This window comes from Trichosurus vulpecula, chromosome 3 (assembly GCF_011100635.1).
Source record: "Trichosurus vulpecula isolate mTriVul1 chromosome 3, mTriVul1.pri, whole genome shotgun sequence".
Classification (NCBI taxonomy): Eukaryota; Metazoa; Chordata; class Mammalia; order Diprotodontia; family Phalangeridae; genus Trichosurus; species Trichosurus vulpecula.
Window position 1 is genome coordinate 409218474 of NC_050575.1, and position 22993 is coordinate 409241466.

At 45.6% G+C, this 22993-nt stretch overlaps 1 protein-coding gene across 1 annotated transcript; it reads left to right on the forward strand.

The window, feature by feature from the left end:
- The first annotated feature begins 423 nt into the window (after positions 1–423).
- Positions 424–20111, forward strand: LOC118841071 (zinc finger protein 345-like). Its single transcript, XM_036748485.1, has 6 exons — positions 424–776; positions 1442–1569; positions 1959–2035; positions 7728–7854; positions 10019–10114; positions 17826–20111. Exons 3-6 carry the CDS (start codon positions 2003–2005, stop codon positions 20030–20032), a joined length of 2463 nt encoding a protein of 820 aa, XP_036604380.1. The 5' UTR covers positions 424–776; positions 1442–1569; positions 1959–2002; the 3' UTR covers positions 20033–20111.
- Positions 20112–22993: the final 2882 nt, after the last annotated feature.

A 22993-nucleotide genomic window follows, 5' to 3' on the forward strand; every position in this document is an offset into this window, starting at 1 on the left:
AGCTACAGGAGTGGCCTCTGGACCCTGCGACCCTGCCCCCACCCCGGCCTGGTCTACCTCTAGCGCCCGCCCCCCCCCCCCTTAATTAAGAGGGTAATTAGCGGCTGAGGTTCTGTCATTAGAACGCCCCGGGGAGGGGCGGGAAGGCTGCTTGGGATGCAGGGTAACGTCCCGTGCCCCACCCCCTATTACTCCCTCTATTGAGAACCTTTTTAGTCAATCAGCTGAGCCCACGTAGGCTCCTCCCGCCCCAGCTCTCTAGGGTTGGGGTCGTGTCCGCTCTCTTGGCCCATATCCCGGCGGCCCCCCCCCCCCCCACACCAGGGGACGCCCCCAACCCCGAAGGGCCGGCATCCTCCCCTACCCCGGTTGAAGCTGACTGCCTCTTCCCCGCCCTATCACGTGGGCACCCCAGGACCTCACGTCAGTCCTCGGGCTCAGCTTTATAGGGGGAGGTCTGCGGCCAGCAATCCTATCCTTGCGCCTCTGGGAGCAGTCCGTTCCAGGCCGGGACTCGGGATCCTGCCTGTCAGCCCTGGGTGCAGGAATCGCTTTTGGGGGGCCAAGACCCTTCCAGAGGTGGTTGCTTCACACTCTGATTCTCGTAGCTCGGGGAGTTTTCATTTCTTTGGTGACGTGGAGGGTCCAGGCTCTTTTTCCTTCTGTTTCTGTCTCTGGATGTTGTCTCAATGTCTTGCTGTCTCACAGGCATCGATTTCTCGTTGGTCTCTTCTGCCTTGCTTGGGCTGGCTGGGGTCAGCACCTTCTCTCCTAAGGTTTGCATTCTTCCATTTCTCTCCTATTTCATTGTATAAATCTCATTTCTCCCAAGTGTGCATGCTGATCTTAAGGAAAGGCCATGTCCCCTGCCCTTGAGGCTTGCCATCTGTGTAACATTAGCTCTCTCCTCTTTTTGAAGAATCTCCAGATTAGCAGTGATTTTTGATCCTGTTTGGTGTCCTGATTCACACCTCTCTCTTTCGTTAGTTCTTGAATTGCAACTTTGTTCCAGACCAGGCTCCAACACTTGCTTTGCCTTTGGATGAGCTTTTAGCTTTACCTGGTCTCACACTGGGTCACCTGGGTTCTTACACTTACCTCCTCCCAGGATCAAACCCCTCTGGATCTCTAAAATTCACATTATTGGATTTTCAGGGCCCCCTATGACATCGTAGGGCAAGGTGCTAGGAACTTGAGATACCCAGGGTGTCCCAGGCTAAGGCTTCCCAGACCCTACCCCCCATATTTATAACCGCCATGGGCCTTTCTTGGAGACACACTCTGCTCTTCCTGCCTCCAGAATCAGAGCCTTCCAGGTGATACATGTCTCTAGCCTTCTGGTCCCACTGGGAGACTATAGGCTTCTTTTCCTGCATGTCACTAGCTTGTTGGTGTCCCCCTTTCTGTCTGCCCTCCAGCTTATGGCTGACCTCTTGTTTAGTTCTCAGGTGGAAGAAGTCACTTGCTCTTGTTTCTCATTGGATTTCCTGATTCTCCTTCAGTCTGGTCTGAACTTGAGAGTTTGGCCAGAAAAGGTGTAGGGAAGCTGGGTCATCTGCCTCCATTCAGGTAACCTTCTTGCCCAGCAGCCCTGTCCATCTCCTCCCTTCCCTTCTGTCTACTGCTCTTTTCCCATCCCCTCCCCATTCAGTTGAGTGACTGCAGGGAAGTTGCCCCCTTGTGTTTCTGATCCAGTTGTCGGGTCCTTCCTATTTTGTGGGTCCAGAGTCTCTTTTGTTTCCTTATTCCTATCCCCTGGGCATCAGCCCCCTAGTTTGGTACTAATCACTTCACCTAGACTCTTGGAATAGACTCCTCATTAATCTTCTTGCTATAGGTCTCTGCTCTGTCCAATCTGTTTTCTATTTAGCTACCAAAATAATCTCTCTTTGGCCCCTTGGGTTGTTTTCAGCATCAAAGGTAATATTAGCTTTTCTTTCCCTGTACCTCCTTCCCAGCCCTGTGTTCTTCCTCAAGAGGAGTGACCTTTGGAAAGGAACAAATGGCCCCTGTGCTGAGAGCCAGGGCCCAACAGGTAAGTGGGAGGTTCCTGTTACTTGTGGGGGTAGGGAGACACCCTTTCAGACTGTGCTGCCTTTCGTGATTGAAAGGGGCAAGGATTAAAACAAACTTTGATTTGCCTGAGAAGAACACTGTGTGCACAAACAAAGCCAATGTTCCCAAAAGTAGAAGCAAGAACCCGGGGGAAATTTTTTTTTTTTACAGAAATTTCTCTGATAAAGGTCTCATTTCTCAAATATATAGAGAATTGAGTCAGATTTGTAAAAATAAGAGCTATTCCCCAATTGATAAATGATCAAAGGATACGAACAGGAAGTTTTCAGAAGAGATTTAAAAATGCTATAAATGGTATTGATTAGAGAAATAAAAATTAAAGCAACTCTGAGGTACCACCTCACACCTGTTGGAAATGATAAATGCTGGAGGGGATAAGGAAAAATTGGGACACTAATGCGCTGTTGGTGGAGTTGTGAACTGGTCTAGCCTATTTGGCTTCATGCCCCAGTGCTAGGTCTGTATCCCAAAGAAATCAAGAGAGAGAGAGAAAAGAACCTATTTGTACAAAAATATTTGTAGCAGCTCTTTTTGTGGTTGCAAAGAGTTGGAAATTGAGGGGTTGCCCATCATTTGGGGAATGGATTGGAATGGCATACTGTTGTGCTGTATAAGAAATGATGAGCAGGGTGTTTTCAGAAAAACCCAGGAGGACTTGTATGATTTGATGTAGAGTGAAGTGAACAGAACCAGGAGAACTTTGTACACAGTAACAACAGCATTGTAATGATGATCATTTGTGAAAGACTTGACTATTCTGAACAACCCAGTGATCCACAACAATTCTAAAGGAGTCATGATGAAAATGCTCTCCACCTCCAGAGAGGGAGAGAGAGAGAGGGAAGTGATAAAATCTGAGTACAGGTTGAAGCAGATTTTTTTTTCTGGCAACATGAATAATATAAAAATATGTTTTGCATGATTTCATATGTATGATGGGTATCCTGTTGCTCGCCTTTCTTTATTATCTGAAATAGAGTCTGAGGTTCCAAATTCTAAGTATAAGGATTTATTTATTTGCAAGGCAAGCCATTGCCAATGAGTCAGGTCATCTGACTACCCAGTACTCAGACAAAGGAGTGATTTACAGAACTTATTTTTATAGTAGAAAAAGTTACAGATGTCTTAAGAAATTTGTTTTGGACATAATTCAATTGGATGAGGCAAGTCACTTGACCTGTGGTTGGGCCAAACATATGTTGGAATAGTCTGGGTGCAACTTGTTATTATTGCCAACATTTGGGGCATGGGCATAACAAGGCATCTTGAGGGGGGCACATTCTAGAGTCATTCTATTGGGCAGGAGTCTCCATCCATCAGCCTGCTCTGGCTGGAAAGTTACAGCTGAGATGCCCAAGACTAGGGAGGGAGAAGTCCCCAGGGATCCCATCACATTTGGATGGAGGGAGCCCTCTTTTCAGAAGGATATTGATAAGTAGTTGTTTGTCAGTTCCAAAGATGTAGTTGCCTTGAGAGAGCTAAGCCCTGTGTTAAGGGCTTTCCTCTCGCAAGAAGGGCCTCCTGCCCGTGGTTGGGTTATGTGCATATGATCCGTGCAGCCTCAAAGGAAATCCTGTTTTTCTGTGACTGTTAATGCCAGGTGAGCCATAGGAAAGGAACTGTCTTGGCTATTTGGGAGAACTTCTTGCATGAGGGATTTTCTGGGGCTAGGGGCCTCCTGTAGAGGCCCCTGGTGGCCCCAGATGATATGCTGAGCCTCAGGATGGCTCCAGAAATGGGCTCCACAGCTAAAGGGGAGAAGTCTGGGATGTGGGGATAGGGGGCAGCCCTGGAGCAGGTCCCTCAGCAAAGCTCTCAGAGACAGGCCTTGACTGTCAGTCCTAGAATTGAGGGGGAGAGAATGAGCTGGAGGGGATCTGGGAGGTTATATGTGTTTGTGATGAGATTAAGCAAAGATCCATCTTTTTCTAAATATTTTTTAAAATAATAATTTATTTTTTCCCAATCAATGTAAAAACAATCGATCTTTTTATTTAAGATAAATTTACTCATTATAAAGATAAGATATTATAAGATAAATTTACTCATTAGTCGTTGATAAATGCAAACATCCCAAAATACAAAGAACCAGTAAAAGGATTTATGTGAAACTGAATTTCTTTTGGGAAGTTTATATTAAATTTCACATTATAAAAATATCATTACTGGGTTTACTTCTTTTTGCTTTCAAAGACATATCTTTTCAGACAAACTATGTGGTCAAATACCTCGTTCTGAGCCTTCGGATTTATGGGTTACCCAGGGCAGAAGCAGAAAGACTCCCAGTTCATTGGTGACTCACATGGCTAAGGGCTGTTGGGAAAGACCTGTGGGACCTGGGCAGAGGGTGGGCTCCTCAGGTGGGCAGAATGATGGATGGGGGATGGACAGCCTGAAAGTCTGAAGTGGAAGACATGGAGGAGCCTCATTCCTGTGCCTTGGTTGGATGCTGTGGGTGGCGGTGGACAAGAGAAGGCCTGGAGGGGAGGGCACTGAAGGAGGGGATCAGTCCCCAAACCAATGAAGTCCCAGGTCCAGCAAAGGATGGAGCAGCTGGCAGGTGTTCAGTGGAGGGACCAGGAAGGGAAAGGGCCTGGGACTCATGTCACTGGGGGAGGGGAGGGCATGGGGAAGCATTGAAGGAGTCAGGTGCACTTTTCCTGGAGAAGTCGAGAGTCAGGGAGTCCAAGATAACTGTTGCTGAGTGTTTGTAAGCCATCTTGTGGAAGAGGAGCCAGATAGGTTCTGTGTGGTCTTGGTGTTAGAAACAGCTCCCGAGAATTAGAACCATCCAGAAGTGCTGTGGGTTCTGTTAGGCAGTGAGTTCCCCAACCCTGGAGAGCGTCCACTGGAGCTGGCCGACTCCTTGTTAGGAAGCTATAGAGATTTCAATCCTAGGACCTATATCTGCCCCTGGAAGGGGCCTCCCAGACCATCGAGTTCCATCTGCCTTATTTTACAGGTGAGGAAATGGGTCCAGAGAGATCAGGACTTACCCAAGGGTCACTCAAGTTGGAATTCTTGAACGCCAGACTTGAACTCAGCCCTGTTCCTCCGATTGAACCCTCTTGCCACTGCACCAAGCTCCCTCCCGTCATCTCTGGTCCCTCTTCCAATCTCTGAGGTTCTGGATTCTTGGTAGAACAGGCTCTGGCCTCCAGGTCCTCCCCATTCCAAGCCGAGAGGAGAGGAGACCAGGGATAAATAAAGGCTGAATATGTGTTTGCCTGTGTTGTGTCAGTTGGAGTAGACGAAAGGGCCGGCGAGTCTTCAGAAAAGGGAGCTAAGTGTCCCCTTTGGGGTGTTTGAGGCTGGACCTGCCAAGTTTGACTTTCCCGGGCCACCCAGTATGGGTCCTGGCTTCAGGAGGACAGAGGAGGTGTCCTGAGCTCTATCTTGGCTCCTTCACTTACCAGCTGTTGGTCACCTAACAACTCCCTGCAGTGTCTGCCCTGCCTAGTTGTTAGGCAAATCAGAGGATAGAGACAGCAGAGTGGTTCAGTGGGAAGAGCTCTGGACCTGAGTGTGACCTCTGGTCCTTACTGGCCTGTGACTCTGGACAAGTCATGTTCCCACATCTGTAACTGTATGAAAGAGCTTTGGGAACACAAAGGTCAGGATAAATATCCTTTATCACAAGAATGTAAATATGGCTCATGATCAGGGCCAATGGCTTAATTTCTGACAGTTTTTTCAGCATCTGAACAAACCGTGTCTTGAAGTTCATGTTTTTGGGTAAAAGGAGATTTGCCCTGTGGGAGTTGCTGTAGAAAACCCATTTGAATGAACCTGTTTGTGGTAATTATGCAGTTAGGAAGAATGGGAAGGCTCAGCCTTGGTTATTTAGTAGAAATATTTGGAATTAGCTTGAGAGTTGTTGCCACATTGCTTCTATACTAAGCACCCAATGGATCTGTTTTATCATTGATATGCGGGGGGGGTGGGGGGGGTGGGCAGGGTGAGTATGCCCTTCACTGATAGAGATCATAACCCATCCGTGTTGGCTGCTCCCAGATCCTCCCATAAGTTTGCCCCACAAAGTCCTCCCAGTGTGCTGGAAGCCTTCCTTGAGTTGTGTTGGAATGCAGAGCCCATCCTGGGAGTGCCCAGACAGTCTATCACTTCTCCCCTCTAGCACACATTTTGTCTGATGATATCCTTCACCTCTTCTCATGCCCATCCCATGCCCTTCCATCTCCCTGTGGGGATGCTCACCTTCAGTTCTGGGTGTCTCACAGCCTTCCCTCCCTCATCACAAGAATATTGCTGTTTAAAAAGATGGGCCAGTGTTGAATTGAAAGCTTTGGGTCTGACTGCAGGACAGCCATGTCGATGGACCAGACCTGTGTGGATGGTTGAAGCTCTGCCATGGCCTAAGCCTCAGTGCCATCTGCAAACAAGAGCATCAGGGACCTCAGCCCATAGGGAATCCCTCTTCAGAGCATGACAGCTGATGGTAATGTTGTGTGTCTCACTAGGAGATGTGATTTGGTGAAAGCCAATGTAGGGAGGGTGAGAATAAAGGGGAGATCTTAGCCATTGGCCCAAGAGGCAAGATGGAGTCATGGAGAGCATAGGAACCTGGGAGTGCAAAGAGCTGGGTGTGAGCCTTTGCTCAGGTGCTGTTCATTTGACAGTGGGGCTTTGCCAAACTCAGTTTTCCCATCTGTATAGTGGGGATATTAAATACCTGTAAATCAGGGTTAGCAAAATGAGAAGTACAAAGTGGGGATCACGGGACTCCAGGGTCAGAACAGACCCTGAGGATTATCTAGTCTAACCAACTCTTCCCTTTCTCTTTTTTTTAAAATAGTCAAAAAGTGCCTACTGTATACCAGGCACTAAGCTAAGCACTTTTTTAAACCGTTCATTTTTAAAATTTGAGCTTCAAAAATCTCTCCTTCCCTCTCCCATCCCTTGAGAAGTCAAGCACTGTGATACCCATTACACACATGAAGGCATGCAAAACATTTTCATGTTAGCCACGTTACAAAAAAAACGTTTAAAAAATCTGCTTCATTCTGCACTCAGAGTTCATCAGTTCTTTCTCTGGAGCTGGAGAAAATTTTTCATCATGAGTCCTTTACAATTGTCTTGGATCATCCTAAGTCATTCACAGTTGATCATCGTTTGGTCGTTGCTGTTACTGTGTACGATGTTCTCCTGGTTCTGCTCCCTTCACTTTGCATCGGTTCATGTAAGACGTCCCAGTTTTTCTGAGAGCATCCTGCTCATTCTTTCTTATAGCACAATAGTACTGCATCACAATCATATACCACTAGCTGTTGAGCCATTTCCCAATTTATGGACATCCCCCCAACCCCCCTCATTTTTTAGATGAGAAAACTGACTCCCAGCAGGCCTGGTGATTTTTTCAAGGTCACAATAAGTAGATTGGTATCCAGGTCTTGTGACCTCCAATCCAGCCTCCTTCTTTCCTCCCCATGCTGTTTCTCTCACAAGGATAAATCTTTAATTACATGATTCAGAAGTTGTTACCAGCCAAAGCATTGATAGATATTTGGATGGATCTCAGTAAGGCCAGAACCCCAAGAACCGCACCCCTCCACACATTTTCTGGGTCCTTTACTCCCAGGTCCATTCGAGGCTGGTCCCCAGATACACACAATCAAAGTCATTTGGTGTTTCAGGAGCCAGTGACCTTCCAAGATGTGGTGGTGGTCTTCACACAGGAGCAGTGGGCTTACCTGGACCCTTCTCAGAAGGAGCTGTATCGCGACGTGATGCTGGAGACCTACCACAACCTGCTCTGCCTGGGTGAGGAAGGCTTCTCCCTGAGACTCAGGCTCTGCCTCCCCATCCCCGGCCCCCACAGGGGGCTTTGGGTCCTTCCTTGGTAAAAGGCTTAGAAGCGACTGTTTCCCTTCAGAGACCAGGGAGTCCTCATCCTCTTGGACGTGTGCCAGGTCCTGTGCTAGGTGCTGGGAGCCCAATACAGAAGGAACAGTCCGTGCCCCCCAGGAACTTACATTCTGCTAGGGAGGGAAGATGGAGGGAAACACCATGAACACAGTTAAGTCAATCCCAGTAGTTTCTCGGGGGCTGGGTAAGGGCACCAGTACTTTCGAGGGCATCGTGTTGACCCTTGTGTAGGATAAGGATGGAGCTGAGGATTCTGCCAGCTGACTGCCCTGTATGGAGAGGGGGCGGCTGGGGTCAGACTGTGAAGGGGGTTTGTATTTCATGCCAGGTCTCCTTGAGCAGGGAGGTGCAGTGGTCAGAGTAGTGTGTGAGGGATGCCACTTGGAGAGCTGTGTGGAGGGATCAACCTGAAGCTGTGGCCAGGGGGGAGGCGAGTAGAGATGAGGTGGAATCAAAAAGCCTCTGAGGAGGAGAGTCTGAGGAGAGAGGAGGGCTTGGGGGGAAAGATGGCATGTTTCCTTGTGGACATGTTGGGTTTGAGAGACCACCAGGATGTCCATTGGGGAATAGCCAGGTGCTGTGTAGTGGTGCGGGGGTGGAAATCTTTCATGGAAGTTCCAGATGTTGATGAGAGCAGGGTCATAGACATGCCTGGAAGGAGAGGGGATTCATGGGGATTTTAGAGGTTGCACCATCTGGGATGAGGGCAGAGAGAGGCTGTCTGGGCACACAGTCAGGAGAGAGAGTGGTTCTAGTCTGAGGTCAGATAGCAAAGGGCCGACTGTGAGAAGGAGGACACTTCGATAGCAGATGGGGGCTGGAGGTGATGGGGCTCAAGTGGAGGGACACCTGGGCATGACTGGGGAACCCTTTGGCTTCTTCTTCCCAGGGAACAATGCAGCGAATCTTGATGAGAAACCTGCTGTGCAAGGGAGAAAGAGATGTGTGCAAGACACAGGGTCTATGCAGAGTGGGCGCAAGGTCAGAACTGTGCTTAGTCAGAGGGTTAAGGCAGGGAAGGCAGCCTGATGAGGCTGTGCCGGATGTAGACAGGAGCACAGTGCAGGAAGAGGAAGGAAGGCAGAAGCCAGGGGCCAGGGCAGGAAGAACTAGGAATGCCAGAGCAGAGAGTAGTCTCTCAGACCTGAGCCTTAGGGAAACAGCTTTGTGGAGGCTGGATTGGCTACAGAGTAGCCCCGATGGGGTGGGGGGAAAGGAGCCTTGTGAGAGGCTTGGGGAGAGAAGGGGGGGGCAGCCATTCTGGGAGCATGCTGGGGGGTGGGGGCGGGGCAGGTGAGATTACCTAACACGAATTTGTGCTAGACAGAAGCTGAAGGGGGTGATTTTCTTGAGCTCTGCTCCCCAGCCCATGAATAGGAGGCAGATGGTTGGTCGGAACAATCCTACCATCCACCCACCCAGGCAAGGTGTGATGGATGATAAGACGTCGAGGGTTTCCCAGATCAGGGACCAAGGGACCAAAAAGTTTAGAGAGAGAATGGCCTGGGAAAGAGCTGAGGGGAATGGGGGATAAGGGGCAGAAGGGAGAGGGAGAGGTGGGATGATAAAAGGGACATTTCAGAGTTTGTGGCCATGGAGGGGAGCATTTGTGAAGGTTAGCAGTATCCATGGCGTGGAGCTGCCAAGTTTGGGTCCTGGAGGGAACCTCCAAATGAAGTGGGAGGGCGGGGTGGGGGGAGGAGTGGAGGAGATTGGGATTGGGACTCAGGGGAAGAGGATCACAGGGTACAGATTGGGAGATGGATTTGGGGAGCATGCACCTTAGAGGAGAGGGTGTGCAAGGGACCCTGAGCAGCCCAAGGCATCCAAGCCTGGAGATCCTGGTCCTCACACTCCTCCCTGGTCTTGGATCCATCTTTGTTTGGAGTCCTGGATCACATGCAGCAGCTTCCTGGGCTGTCTGTTGGTTTTCCTTGAATCTCCCTTTTATTCTTGGCTCTTTTTCATCCTTTCTGGGGGTGATTCTTCGGGATCTGAGCTTGTTTGGAAACTTCCACTTCTCCTTCTTTATCTTAAGACTCCCATTGTCTTTGAACAGGACTGGCCGCATCCAAGCCAGAGGTGATCCACCAACTGGAGCAAGGAGAGGCACCTTGGAGGCCAGAGGGGGGAGTCCCAATGAGCAGCTGTCTGGGTGAGTGACTGACTCACCCTCAGGTGGTGGAGGCCTTGTGTCTCTGCCAGTCAGTCATGGGACCGAAGCCTGTGGGAGAAAGCCCAGGTTTTCTGAAAATGGAGGCCCATTCAGAAGTCAGTGTGGCTCTTAGGACCCTCAGTGGAGAGATGGCAGGGCCCTCAGGGCCCCTCACAGAGTGTAGTGACTTGGCCAAGGTCACCTAGGCAGCCAGAGGCCAAGTCCGCATTCAAACCCCAGACCCTGTGCTCCTTCCTCAGAACTGTATTTCTCTGTCCCTCCTTTCTGTGATAGCACATCCTCAGCCTGCCTCTCTTCCTTAACTCTCTTCTCTGTGTATTTTCTCAGAATTATATGACAGTCACTTTTTTCTTAAAGAAAAAAAAACTTAAAACCCCAAGAAAAGGTATTTTCAAAAGAGAATTCTTCTACATATTTTTGGTTGATACTTTGTTTTGAAGTCAAAATCAATTCCCAATAAACAGCGTCTTCTCAGAGGACTCTATTTCCATTTCAAGAAACCCCCCAGAAGCAGCTCCCTCTCCTGGAGGAATTGTGACAGATGGACAGACAGCACCTGGAACCTCCCATTTCTTTCTTAGGGTTTCCTTCTCTTAACATAATCACATAGGTCTTTCCTCTGAAGTGCTGGCCTCCTTCCCACCATTGTCCCCTCAACCCGCCTTTCTTTATTGTTTCTGGGGGTCTTTCTGCATTCTTCTGACTTCATCATATTGGGTGTTCCAGTGTCCAGATTTGGTCTGCCATTCTCCCCAGTCAGAAGGCACCTTTTTGTCTCTACAGATAGTTCTGCTGTCAGCACTTTGATTGTCTGTCTCTTGTGCCTAGCAGTGGGTTTGCCTGGTTCAAGGTCTTAGCAGTAGCTTGTCTGCTTTCCTAATGGGAAATGTTTTCTAGAGCAGTCCTAAATGTCCTTGCCCCACTGGCAGGATGTTGGTCCCTCTGGCATTGGCTCTTTCCATCCACCTTTTACTATCTTGCTAGCTTGATGAGGGGGAGGCGATAAGCCCTAGTTTTGTTTTCATTGTATTTCTGCTAGTAGAGATTTGTAACATTTTTTTTCTCTTAAGAAGAGTTTGTTTTTAACCTTTGACCACTTACCTCATGGGGAATGACCCAGTCTAAAATGGATTCCCTATAGATTTTGAATATTGGACTTCTTTCAGAGTTACTTGATGGAAAGATTTTTTCCCAATCCCAAAATTTTCTTAAGTCTGGCTACATTTTTATTCAGGCCACCATTTTTAAATTCAGATTTCATACACTCAAAATCGTCTTATCTTTTATAATCTCTTATCTGTGTCTAGTTTGCCATAAAAGATAGGACTTTCTCTTTTCCTCTATTTTTTTTTAAAGAATGAGAACTTTTATGTTTAGATTGTTTTATTCCTTTGTAAGTTATTGTGCTATATGTTGTATTTGTCCTTTGTTCTCGAAGATGACCATGTCATCAGGGAAATGATGACATGACTTACAGTTGACTTTGATTTGAGTGAGGGAGGGAGAGCTGTGCAAAGTCACCAGTCTTACTTTCTCCTCCAGAGTCATCTGGGTCCAGTGGCCTGATATTCACCAGGACAACTGGAGATGGCCCAGGGTGCCTTGGGAGACCCTAGCTCTTTCAGGCCAAGGTCTTTTCAGCTTCTCACTTTGAATGAGGTAACACCCATTCAGTGAGTAGGCCTCTTGAAAAAGTTAATCAAGGGATGGCCCCTTTAATCAAAAACTAAAAAAAAAAAAAAAATCCAACTAGGAGGAGAAAACCCTCAGGGTTCCTGCCCGAAAGAGAAACAGTGGCTATTTAGTATTTAAATTCACTCTGTGCTAGAAGGGCAGGGACCTGTTGTCCAATCTATGAGCTCCTGAGTGAGTTGGGTGGCTTGGTTTTTGAGAAAGAAATCTAGCTAGTAAATCCAAAGTTAAAAATGTACCTTCCTTTGGGCAGAGGAGGGAGAAGGAGAGGAGAGGAGGGAAGGGCCGGGGAAGGGAAGGGAGAGGAGAAGAAAAGAGGGGAGGGGAGAGGAGAGCAGAACAGAGGAGAGGAGGGGAGGGGTTGGGAAGAGGAGAGGAGAGCAGAGGAGAGGAGAGGCTAAGCTACTCACAGGTCATGTTTGTCCTTGGTGCTCAAAGAATACCATGACATGAGGGAAATGATGACATGACTTGCACTTGACTTTGATTTGAGTGAGAGAGGGCTGTGCAAGGTAACCAACCTCACTTTCTCCTCCAGGGCCTTCTGGGTCCAGTGGCCAGATAGAGACTTTCCCAGTAGATCCTACTGATTAAAAGCTGCTGCCCTAGTAGTTTGTGGTCTTAGGTTTATCTAACGACTAGTACACTTTGATGTTGTTGTCATTGTAGTCATCGTCCGTTTGTTTCAGGTCATGTCTGACACTCCATGACCCCATTTTGGGGTTTTCTTGGCAGAGATGCTGGAACAGTACATTTTACAGATGAGGAAACTGAGTCAAACAGGGTGAAGTAACTTGCCCTAGGTCACACAGCTAGTAAGCATCTGAGGCTGGATTTGAACTCAGGTCTTCCTGACTCCAGGCCCAGCACTCTATTCACTGTGCTGCCTTGTGTGGGTTCTTATATATTTCACTGATTTATATTTTTTTTCACCAACACCAATCACTTTTGATGATTACTGCTTTATAATGTACCTTCTTTCATAACCACTGACTCAGTCACTAGTGGGTGAATCAGAATTCTGTATCTCTCTTAACACTTCCACAATATCTATTTTCATTCTCTCTCTGTCTCTCTCTCTCTGTCTCTCTCTCTTTCTCTTCCTCCCCCCTCCCCCCCTTTCCTTCTCTCTCTCTCTGTATTTCTCTCCCTTCTCCTTTCCATTTTCTCCTCTCCCACCATCACTATCACTTCCTTCCCTACCCCACCCCCAAGACATTCTCACCTCTTTCTCAGGGACTTTCATGGCTGCCTCATGGTTTCCTCCTCTGCCTACTCCTGTCCTCCTTCCAAGAACAACAGTCCATATGTTGGTCCAGTCTTCTAATTCCTCACTCATCTCCTTCACTATCCCTAGGGTTGGTCACACCCTTGATCTCACTCTGCACTCACAAGTCTTACACTTCCTTATTCAAGTCCTTTGAAGGTTGTTCCTAATCCTAATCTAGACTTGTTTGCCTGTTGGCTCCCCCTTAAATGGGAAGCTCCCTGAGAGCAGGGACTGTCTTTTGCTTCTTTTTGTATCCACAGGGCTTAGCACAGTGCCTGGCACATAGGAGGTGCTTAATAAATGTTGATTGGCCACTGCATCAGCCCAGTCCTACTCCTGCCTAATTAATTCTCCATGTCACTCACCACAGCAGCTATTTCTCAGGCCTCCCTCCATGCTCTCAGCAGTCAAGGCCATTTACCACAAGCTACCTCTTCTCCCCATCTGCACATCTCATGTATCTCTAACATCCTCTACTATGATCTCTTCCTTTATTCCACTCCTCTCCTTACCAAGGTCGTAGCTTTTGCAGGTGTCCTCGATCCCATCCTCTCCTTCTTCTACAGTAGATTTCTCCCTCCTTTACCTCCCCCACCACCCCCAGTCTTCAGGCTCTCCTTATCTGCTGGTTACTTCCCCATCCTTAGCAAACCCTGGCTTGATCTGACCATCCTCTCCAGCTATTGTCCTGTATCTCTCCTCTCCTTCTCATCTCACCATGGTAAAGCTATTTCCACTTCTCTCACTCTCTCCTAAACCCTCCAGTATCTGGTTTCCAAACTCCCCATTCAACAGAAACTATTCTCTCCAGAGTCCCCATTCTACCTGCCTTTCCTCAGTCCTCCTTGTTCTTGACCTCTCAACAGCTTTTGACACTCTATCACACTCTCTTCCTGGACATTCTTTTCTCACCTCTCTGGATTTTTGGGCAATTGTTCTTTCCTTTCTTTTCCAACCATTCCTTCCCAGTCTCCTGTGCCAGATCTTCATCCATAGCATTAACTGTAGGTATCCCTCCAGCCTCTGTCCTGGGTCCTTTTCTCATTTCTCTTCTTTCTCCCATTTGGTGACCTCATTAGCTGCCATGTTCAATGACCATCTCTCTCCAGGTGACTCTCAGATCTCAGATATGTATATTATTCTCTTAGCCACAGTGGAACCACATTTGTGGATACCTGTTGACCCTTTATCTATGGGAGAATGGCTTTTGGTTGTATACATTTGGGTCAGCTCTCTGCCTAGAGAGATATCAAAACTTTATACGTTATTTTTCTATGGCTTTGAAATTCTGATTGATTGATATAAAAAATAACTTGAGATATGGCAGTGCTAGGTTCCCTGCATCTCTACTTTTTTCACTAATTACTCAAAATGCTGTATCTATTTATTATTAAGAATTTTATTGTTTTGGGGCAGCTAGGTGGCGCAGTGAGCAGAGCACCAGCCCTGGAGTCAGGCGTACCTGAGATCAAATCTGGCCTCAGACACTTGACACACTTACTAGCTGTGTGACCTTGGGCAAGTCACTTAACCCCAATTGCCCTGCCTTCCCCCCTCAAAAAAAAAAGAATTTTATTGTTTTTATTTTTCATGAGGTATCCCGTTGGCCATTGGATTAGCATATAACGTTGAATTTGTAGATGAATTCAGGTAACATCATCCTTTTTGATGAAGATCTTGCCAATCATCTTGACCTTCCTTTATTTCTGCAAACATTGCTTTGTAATTATTCATCATTAGCACTTTTATATAAACCCTGAATGAAAAGATGGGGAGTCAGGGCCAAGGTAGCTTGGTACTATGGAGTCCAGGTAGCATGACCTGTTCTTCTGGAAGCCAGGCCAGCCCTTTGTGATCCCCACTGCCTTTTCTAGACATTGACCAACCATTACCTCAATGATACATTTTAAAGTTTTGCCAGAAAATGGAGTCAAGGTCCTTGGCCTATTGTTTACAGCCTGTCTTCCCATCTTTTCCTTGAAAATCCTGAAGTGTGCCATTCTCCATCTCTGACACACAAGTAGGTTATTTGATCTCTCAGACATCTTTGGCACAGTATTGACATTTGCCATGTTTGGGGGATTTTTTGTTGTTTTTAGTACCTGAAGTTGCTCTTACCCAGGCCTAGTGACTCAAACTCCTCAGATGTTTTCTTTCTCTCTCCTTCATCTTGGGCATAGTAACTTCTTCTCTCTGAGCCCTTATCCTTCTTCCAGAGACAGTATTCCAGGGTTGGGTGAGCATAAACCACTGGATGAATCACTCCCTATTTGACAAGAACTGCAGGGAAAACTGAAGAGCTGTTTCCCTGGGAGTGGGCATAAGTGAGCATTTTATACCCAATTCCCCAGTGAGCGCCTGTGAAGATGCTACTTAAGTATGAAAGGGCCTATCAGGAAAAAAAAATAGAGGAGGAGAATGGAAGGACAAAAATTCACAACCCAGCAAAAAATGGAGGTGATCCTAAAGGATCAAATAGACAATTGCAGTTCCATAAAGTTCAAAAACTTTTTCAGAAAAACAAAATAACTAGAGTAAGACAGGAAACCCTCATTAGGGGAAACTCTCCCTCTCAGATCTAAACTGTGTAGCAATTTGGCCCAAGTACAGAAGACCGTAAGCCATTCTCTAGTAGATGCCTCATTGTGTGAACAATGACAACTGCAACAACAGTTCCCTTCTGGTTAGAGAGACAGAGGTGACCCTCAAACAGAAAAGAGACTGTTTCAGAGAGGGGAGAAAGTTTTCAGACTTTTTCACACACAGAGATTAGGACAAGCAGGTGCAGAAGTTTCACTTTAATCTAAACATGAAGGTGTTGGACCAAGAGGCCTTTTTCAATGATGAATGATCACAGGACATGAGCAAACACTTCTTAAAAAAGGAAATGAAAGCTACCAATGACATGAAATGCATTCCATATTATAGGTATTTAATAATAAATATACATGTATATATAAATGCTTTGTAAATATCTCATTTTACCCTTGCAGCAACCACAGGAAGTAGGTGATATTATCCTATTTTATAGATAAGAAAACTGATGCAGACTGAGGTTAAGTGATATGCCCAGGGTCACCCAGCTAGGAAGTATCTGAGGTTGGATTTGAACTCAGGTCTTCCTAACCCCAGATGCAGTGCTAGGTGCACCGTGGTGACCTCTAGCTGCCAGAGTAAAAGAAATAGTGATATAAGGCTATTGGTGGCTGTTGATCATCCTCTCTTCTCAAAGAGGACCATTAATATCAAGAGGGTGATGTCTTGCAAGTGAATTGGATTTAAGTGAAGCAGAGCCGTGCAAAGTCATCAGCCTTACTCCTCCTGAGTCATCAGAGTACAAGAGCAAGACTACTGGCAATGGCCCAGGATGCAGTGGGAGACCTTGGCCTTTTTAAGCCAAGGTATTTCCCAGGTGTGTTTGCTGAGGCAGCACCCGTTTGGCAATTAAAGACTAGGTTAGAATTGAGCCAAAAGATGGCATAGTTTGCCTTCCCAAAAGAATCAGTCTGGGAGGGGAAGACCCTCAGAGGTGGTACCTCACACTCTTTAGGTTAGCATGATAGGATCAGATCCCAAATCCTGTTTTTTAGTTGGTAAAGCCCTTCCCAACCTACTCCCTAAACACACCTTCTCAGTCTTCTTAATCCTTTCTACTTTCCCACACATGTATTCTCAGATGCAGTGACAATGGTCTCCTTACTGTTCCGCAAACAAGACCATCCATCTGTTGGCTTCGAGTATTTTCTCTGGCTGTCTTCCATCCTTGGAGTGCTATCCCTCTTCATCTCTACCTCCTGGCTTCCTTCAAGTTCCACCTAAGATCTTACCTCCTACGGGAAACATTTTCCCAACCCCTCTTAATTCTAGTGTCTTCCCCCTCTTAACAACATCTTGTTTATCCTGTATGTGCCTTGCTTGTTGGGGTCCCATTATTAAATTATGGGCTTCTCGAGGGCAGGAGCTATCTTTTGCCTTTCTTTGCATCCTCAGTGCTTAGCACAATGCCTGGCATATAATAAATGCTTAAAAACATGTATTGACTGACCCTAATCTTCATCTTTACATCCTGCCATTTAAAGCTAAGTTAAATTTTAATGCTTGTTTCATAAGACATGTAGGTACCTAGGTACTTTGTGCTTTTATTTATCACATACTGAGTGCCCTAGTGCACAGACACATGGAAAAGAAAATAGGTTACTCAGACTCCTTGTTCTTGTTTCCATTATCCTAAACATAAGGAATATTTGGAATCAAAACCTGAAATTTGCAGTGAAACAGAGACAGTCCAATCAGCCTTCCACTTAATGCAGGAATCCTCTTGAAGTACTCCCAAACTGATGACCACCCAGCTTCAACTTAAATGTCCCCTCCATTGTGTGGAAGCAGCATTGTGTGGCAAAAAGACCAGAGGGACAGAAATGACAGTTGAGGTTCTACTGTGTTTCAGGTCTTAGTTGGTTAGCCTTGAGTGAATCATAAAAATTGTTCTGAGCTTCAGTTTTCTTTTATAAACTATGATGGCTCTCCTTCCTCCTTCACAAGATGGAGGTGAGGGTCAATGGGAAATCTTGTTTAGACTGGAAGTGACTGTACTACCAAGGCTGATTTGTTCTCCCCTTTAAAGTTGAACAATAATTGTTTGTGGAAGAGGCACAGAACAAGGACTAAGTGTACAGCAAGTGGGTACTGGGAACATTTCCATCTTCTTTCTTTTTTTTTTTTTTTCAGATTGGGAGACTAGGTTTGAAAACAAGGATTCATCTCCAAAACTGGATATTTCTGTAAAGCAGTTCTTCCAGGACAGACTCACAAAGGATGGTCTCTGTGTTTCCAGCTTGAGAGAAGCCTGGAACTATGATGTCAGATTAGAAAGGCAGCAGAGGACAGAGAATAAAAATTCCCAGCAAGTAAATGCCACCCAAAGGAAAGCTCCTAGTAAAGTGATGGGTTGTGCAAGTGATAAATATGTCCAAAGTATCAGTTTGGAACCAAAGCTTTTTGCACAACATAAAATATCGCTAGAACAGGATCTTCCCAAATACAGTGTAGACAGAGAGTGCTTCATTTTATCTTTAGAACCAAGGAAAGATCATAAAATTAGCTCTAGGGAGATAGTTTCTACATCTAAATCAGACTTTATTGCATATCATGGACTTGATTCTGGAGAGAAACCTGGTGAGCCTAATGAATGTGGAAAAGCCATCTTCCTAAGCCCAACTGTCAGTTCCCATCAGAAAGTTATTATTGGAGAGAAAACCCACAAATGTAATCAATCTGGGAAGGCTTCCTCCAAAACTATAGAATTAAATGAAATTCAGCAAGTTCACAAACGAGAGACACCTGACTATAGCGAACATGGGAAACCTTTCAACCACAACTCATTCCTTCCTTCCCATCCAAAAATTTACCCTGAGACGAAATCTTATGAATTTTTGAAGTCCTTCCTCCAGGGTTCACAACTTCCTCGTCACCAGAAAATTCATAATGGAGAAAAGCATTATGAATGTAATGAATGTGGGAAGACCTTCAGCCAGAGAGGATACCTTCCTGGACATCAGAGAATTCATACTGGAGAGAAGCCTTACGACTGTAAGGAATGTGGGAAGGCCTTCCGCCTAAGAGAACACCTTACTCGACACCAGAGGATTCACACTGGAGAGAAACCTCACAAATGTAATGAATGTAGGAAGGCCTTCCACCTCAGCACAGATCTTACTCGACATCAGATGATTCATACTGGAGAAAAACCTCATAAATGTAATGAATGTGGGAAGGCCTTTAGCCAGAGAGGACATCTTACTGTCCATCAGACAATTCACACTGGGGAAAAACCTTATGAATGTAATGACTGTGGAAAGGTGTTTCGCCTCAGAGGTCTTCTCACTAAACATCAGACAATCCATACTGGAGAAAAACCTTATGACTGTAATGTATGTGGAAAGGCCTTCCACCTGAGAGAACAACTTACTCGACATCAGGGTATCCATACTGGAGAGAAGCCTTATGAATGTAAGGAATGTGGGAAGGCCTTCTACCTGAGCACAGAGCTAACTCGACATCAAAGGATTCATACTGGAGAGAAGCCTTATGAATGTAAGGAATGTGGGAAGGCCTTCCACTTGAATACAGACCTAATTGGACATCAGAGGATTCATACTGGAGAGAAGCCTTATGAATGTAAAGAATGTGGGAAGGCCTTCCATCTGAAAGCACACCTTTCTCGACATCAAAGAATCCATACTGGAGAGAGGCCTTATGAATGTAGTGAATGTGGAAAGGCCTTCCACCTGAGCTCAGATCTTACTCGACATCAAAGGATTCATACTGGAGAGAAACCTTATGAATGTAAGGAATGTGGGAAGGCTTTCCTACTGAGTACAGATCTTACTCGACATCAGCGGATTCATACTGGAGAGAAACCTTACGAATGTAATGAATGTGGGAAGGCCTTCCACCAGAGAGAATACCTTACACGGCATCAGCGGATTCATACTGGGGAAAAACCTTATGAATGTAAGGAATGTGGGAAGGCCTTCTGCCTGAGAGAACAGTTTACTCGACACCAAAGGATTCATACTGGAGAGAAACCTTATGAATGCAAAGAATGTGGAAAGTCCTTTCGCCTAAGAGAACTCCTTACTCTACATCAAAGAATTCATACTGGAGAGAAGCCTCACAAATGTAATGAATGTGGAAAGGCCTTTAGCCAGAGAGGACATCTTACTGTACATCAGACAATTCATACTGGGGAAAAACCTTATGAATGTAATGACTGTGGGAAGGTATTTCGCCTCAGAGGACTTCTTACTAAACATCAGATAATTCATACTGGAGAAAAACCTTATGAATGTAATGAATGTGGAAAGACCTTTAGCCTGAAAGGACACTTAACTCGTCATCAGAGTAACAAAAGGCATCCCTTCCTTATAAACTGACCTAGCTGGGACTCTTGGGGCTTGTATAAAGAGCTATATTGTGGAGATAAAAAATAAAGCAACTAAACAACTGGAGCATATTCAACTTTTGTAGATTTGTCAGATTAGCATAATAAAAAGGATAATTCTTATAAAATTGATTTATAAAATGTAACACCAAAATACCAAAGGGTTCTTTTTTTCCCCGTAGAAATAGATCTAATTATCAAAAAAAAAAAACAAAAAAAAACCAACCCATAGTGAAACAAATAGGCCAGAATTATACTGGAACACCAAATTTGAAAAATGCTGATTGATTACTCAAGTATTTAGAAAGAGTCTTTGTGCTAAGCATTCTCTGTGCTGAAGATATAAAGAAAATAGTTGAAGCTATCTTTGCCCTTGAGAATTTGACAATCCATTGGGAGAGATGACATATACATGTGTAATAGCTAACATTTATGTAGCATCTATTGTGTGTCAGGTAGTGTGCTAAGACTTTACAATTATCTCATTTGAACTTTATTGTTAATCCCCATTTTACAGTTGAGGAAACTGAGGCAAACAGGTGATTTACCCAAGATCACATAATAGTAAGTGCCTGAGACTAGGTTTGAACTCATGTCTTCCTGACTCCAGGCCCAGTGTTCTATCCACCATGCCATCTAGCTGCCTATATATTTGTCTATAGATAAATATCTCATTGTAAATACAAAATAAATACAAATAGTTAATTATAAGGTAAATAGGGAGGGAGGCCATCAGTAGGGGAAAGATCAGGAATCCTAGTCATACTTAAAGCTTTGGTTATTTCCCCATTCTTTATCCTTATATTGTTTAGGACAAAGTTAAACTTTAATTTTTGTCTCATAAGACATGTAGGGACTTAAGTACCTTAGGTCTTTAAATGTCATGTACTGAGTTCCCTAGTGCACAGACACATGGAAAAGAAAATGGGTTACTCAGACTCCTTGTTCTTGTTTCCATTATCCTAAACAAGGAAGATTTGGAATCAGAACCTGAAGTTTGCAGTGAAACAGAGACAGTCCAATCAGCCTTCCACTTAATGCAGGAATCCTCTTGAAGTACTTCCAAACTGATGACCACCCAGCTTCTACTTATATGTCCCCTCCATTGTGTGGCAAAAAGACCAGAGGGAGAAAAATGACAGTTGAGGTCCTGTTGTGTTTCAGGTTGGTTAGCCTTGAGCAAATCATAAAAATTGTTCTGAGCTTCAGTTTTCTTTTATAAACTATGATCACTGTCCTTCTCTAGTGCCAGTGCGATACCTACAGTGGCTGCAGCTGCTATGAATATGCCGACATAGTTCTGAATCGCAAAATATAACAGATTCTCTTCATGGAAGACCAAACCAAAATATGTATCCCAACACCAGAAAGCCAAATCCATCATAGCAACAAAGAAATCCATTATAGTAACCCAGAAGTCTATACACATAACTAATGCAGGGAACACAGCCATCTCCAAGCTTTCCTCCCTTAGGGCCTTCACTCCCTTAAGCAAAATCACTCCCCCTATCACTCATGACAGCTGCTGTTCTATGTCTCTCTGCCAGCTCTGACTGCTCTATCTTACTTCCTGCTCCACCCATTTGGCAAAGTTCTCCCACCACAGGCTCATGTGACTTAGGCAGGTCACATGGGCCTATGAATGGGTGAGAAAGATCTTCCCCTCTTCGTTGGCAATACATTAACAATACACCTTCCTCCTTAACAAGATGGTGGTGAGGTTCAATGGGAAATGTTGTTTAGACTGGAAGTGACTACCAACAAGGCTGATTTGTTCTCCCCTTTAAAGCTGAACAATAATTGTTTCTGGAAGAAGCACAGAACAAGGACTAAATGTATAGCAAGTGGGTAAGTGGGTACTAGGAATATTTCCATCTTCTTGCTTTTTAATTTTTTCAGGTTGGGAGACTAGGTTTGAAAACAAGGATTCATCTCCAAATCTGGATATTTCTGTGAAGCAGTTCTTCCAGGACAGACTCACAAAGGATGGTCTCTGTGTTTCCAGCTTGAGAGAAGCCTGGGACTGTGACGCCAGATTAGAAAGGCAACAGAGGGACCTGGGAAGGGGGCGGAGCCAAGATGGCAGCTGGAAAGTAGGGATTTGTGTGAGCTCCCTGCCAGGTCCCTCCAAAAACTTATAAAAATTTGCTCTGAACAAATTCTGGAACTGCAGAACCCACAAAATAGCAGAGGGAAGAAGGGATCCAGCCCAGGACAGCCTGGATGGTTGCTGGATGAGGTCTATCACGCACGGAGCTGGGGGCGGAGGAGAGCAGAGCCCAGCATGGGCAGCAGCAGGACCAACCAGACCAGGAGCCAGGCGGAACGGGCTCTAGCACCCTGAATCAGTGAGCTGTGGCAGTTACCAGACTTCTGAACCCACAAACACAAAAGACAACAGAGAAGGTTAGTGGGAAAAGCTGCGGGGGACAGAGTGAAAAGAGTTCACAGTTCGGCCACCACCCTAGGGGCAGCAGGGGGAGGTGCAGCTACAGAAATAGAGCTGCAGTTGCTTCTGGCCCCAGGCCCACCTGGTGGGAGGAATTAAGTGGCAGATCAGAGCAGGAGTGCAGAGCCTGCTTAAGATTTGTGTCAGGTCCAGGTTGGTGGTTCTTGGGGGAGGAGGCGTGCTGGTGTGGCAGAGCTGGCTGTATAAAAATAGCTCTGAAATCAACAGCGCATCCCCTCAAGCTTGGAACAAAGTACTCTTTACAAGCAGTCATACCCCCACGAAAAACTCAAGGGTCAAGTAAGTTGGCTGGGAACATGGCCAGGCAGCGAAAACGCACTCAGATTCAGTCTCAGACTTTGGAATCTTTCTTTGGTGACAAAGAAGGCCAAACCATAAAGCCAGAAGAAGTCAACAAAGTCAAAGAGCCTACATCAAAAGCCTCCAAGAAAAACATGAACTGGTCTCAGGCCATGGAAGAGCTCAAAAAGGATTTGGAAAAGC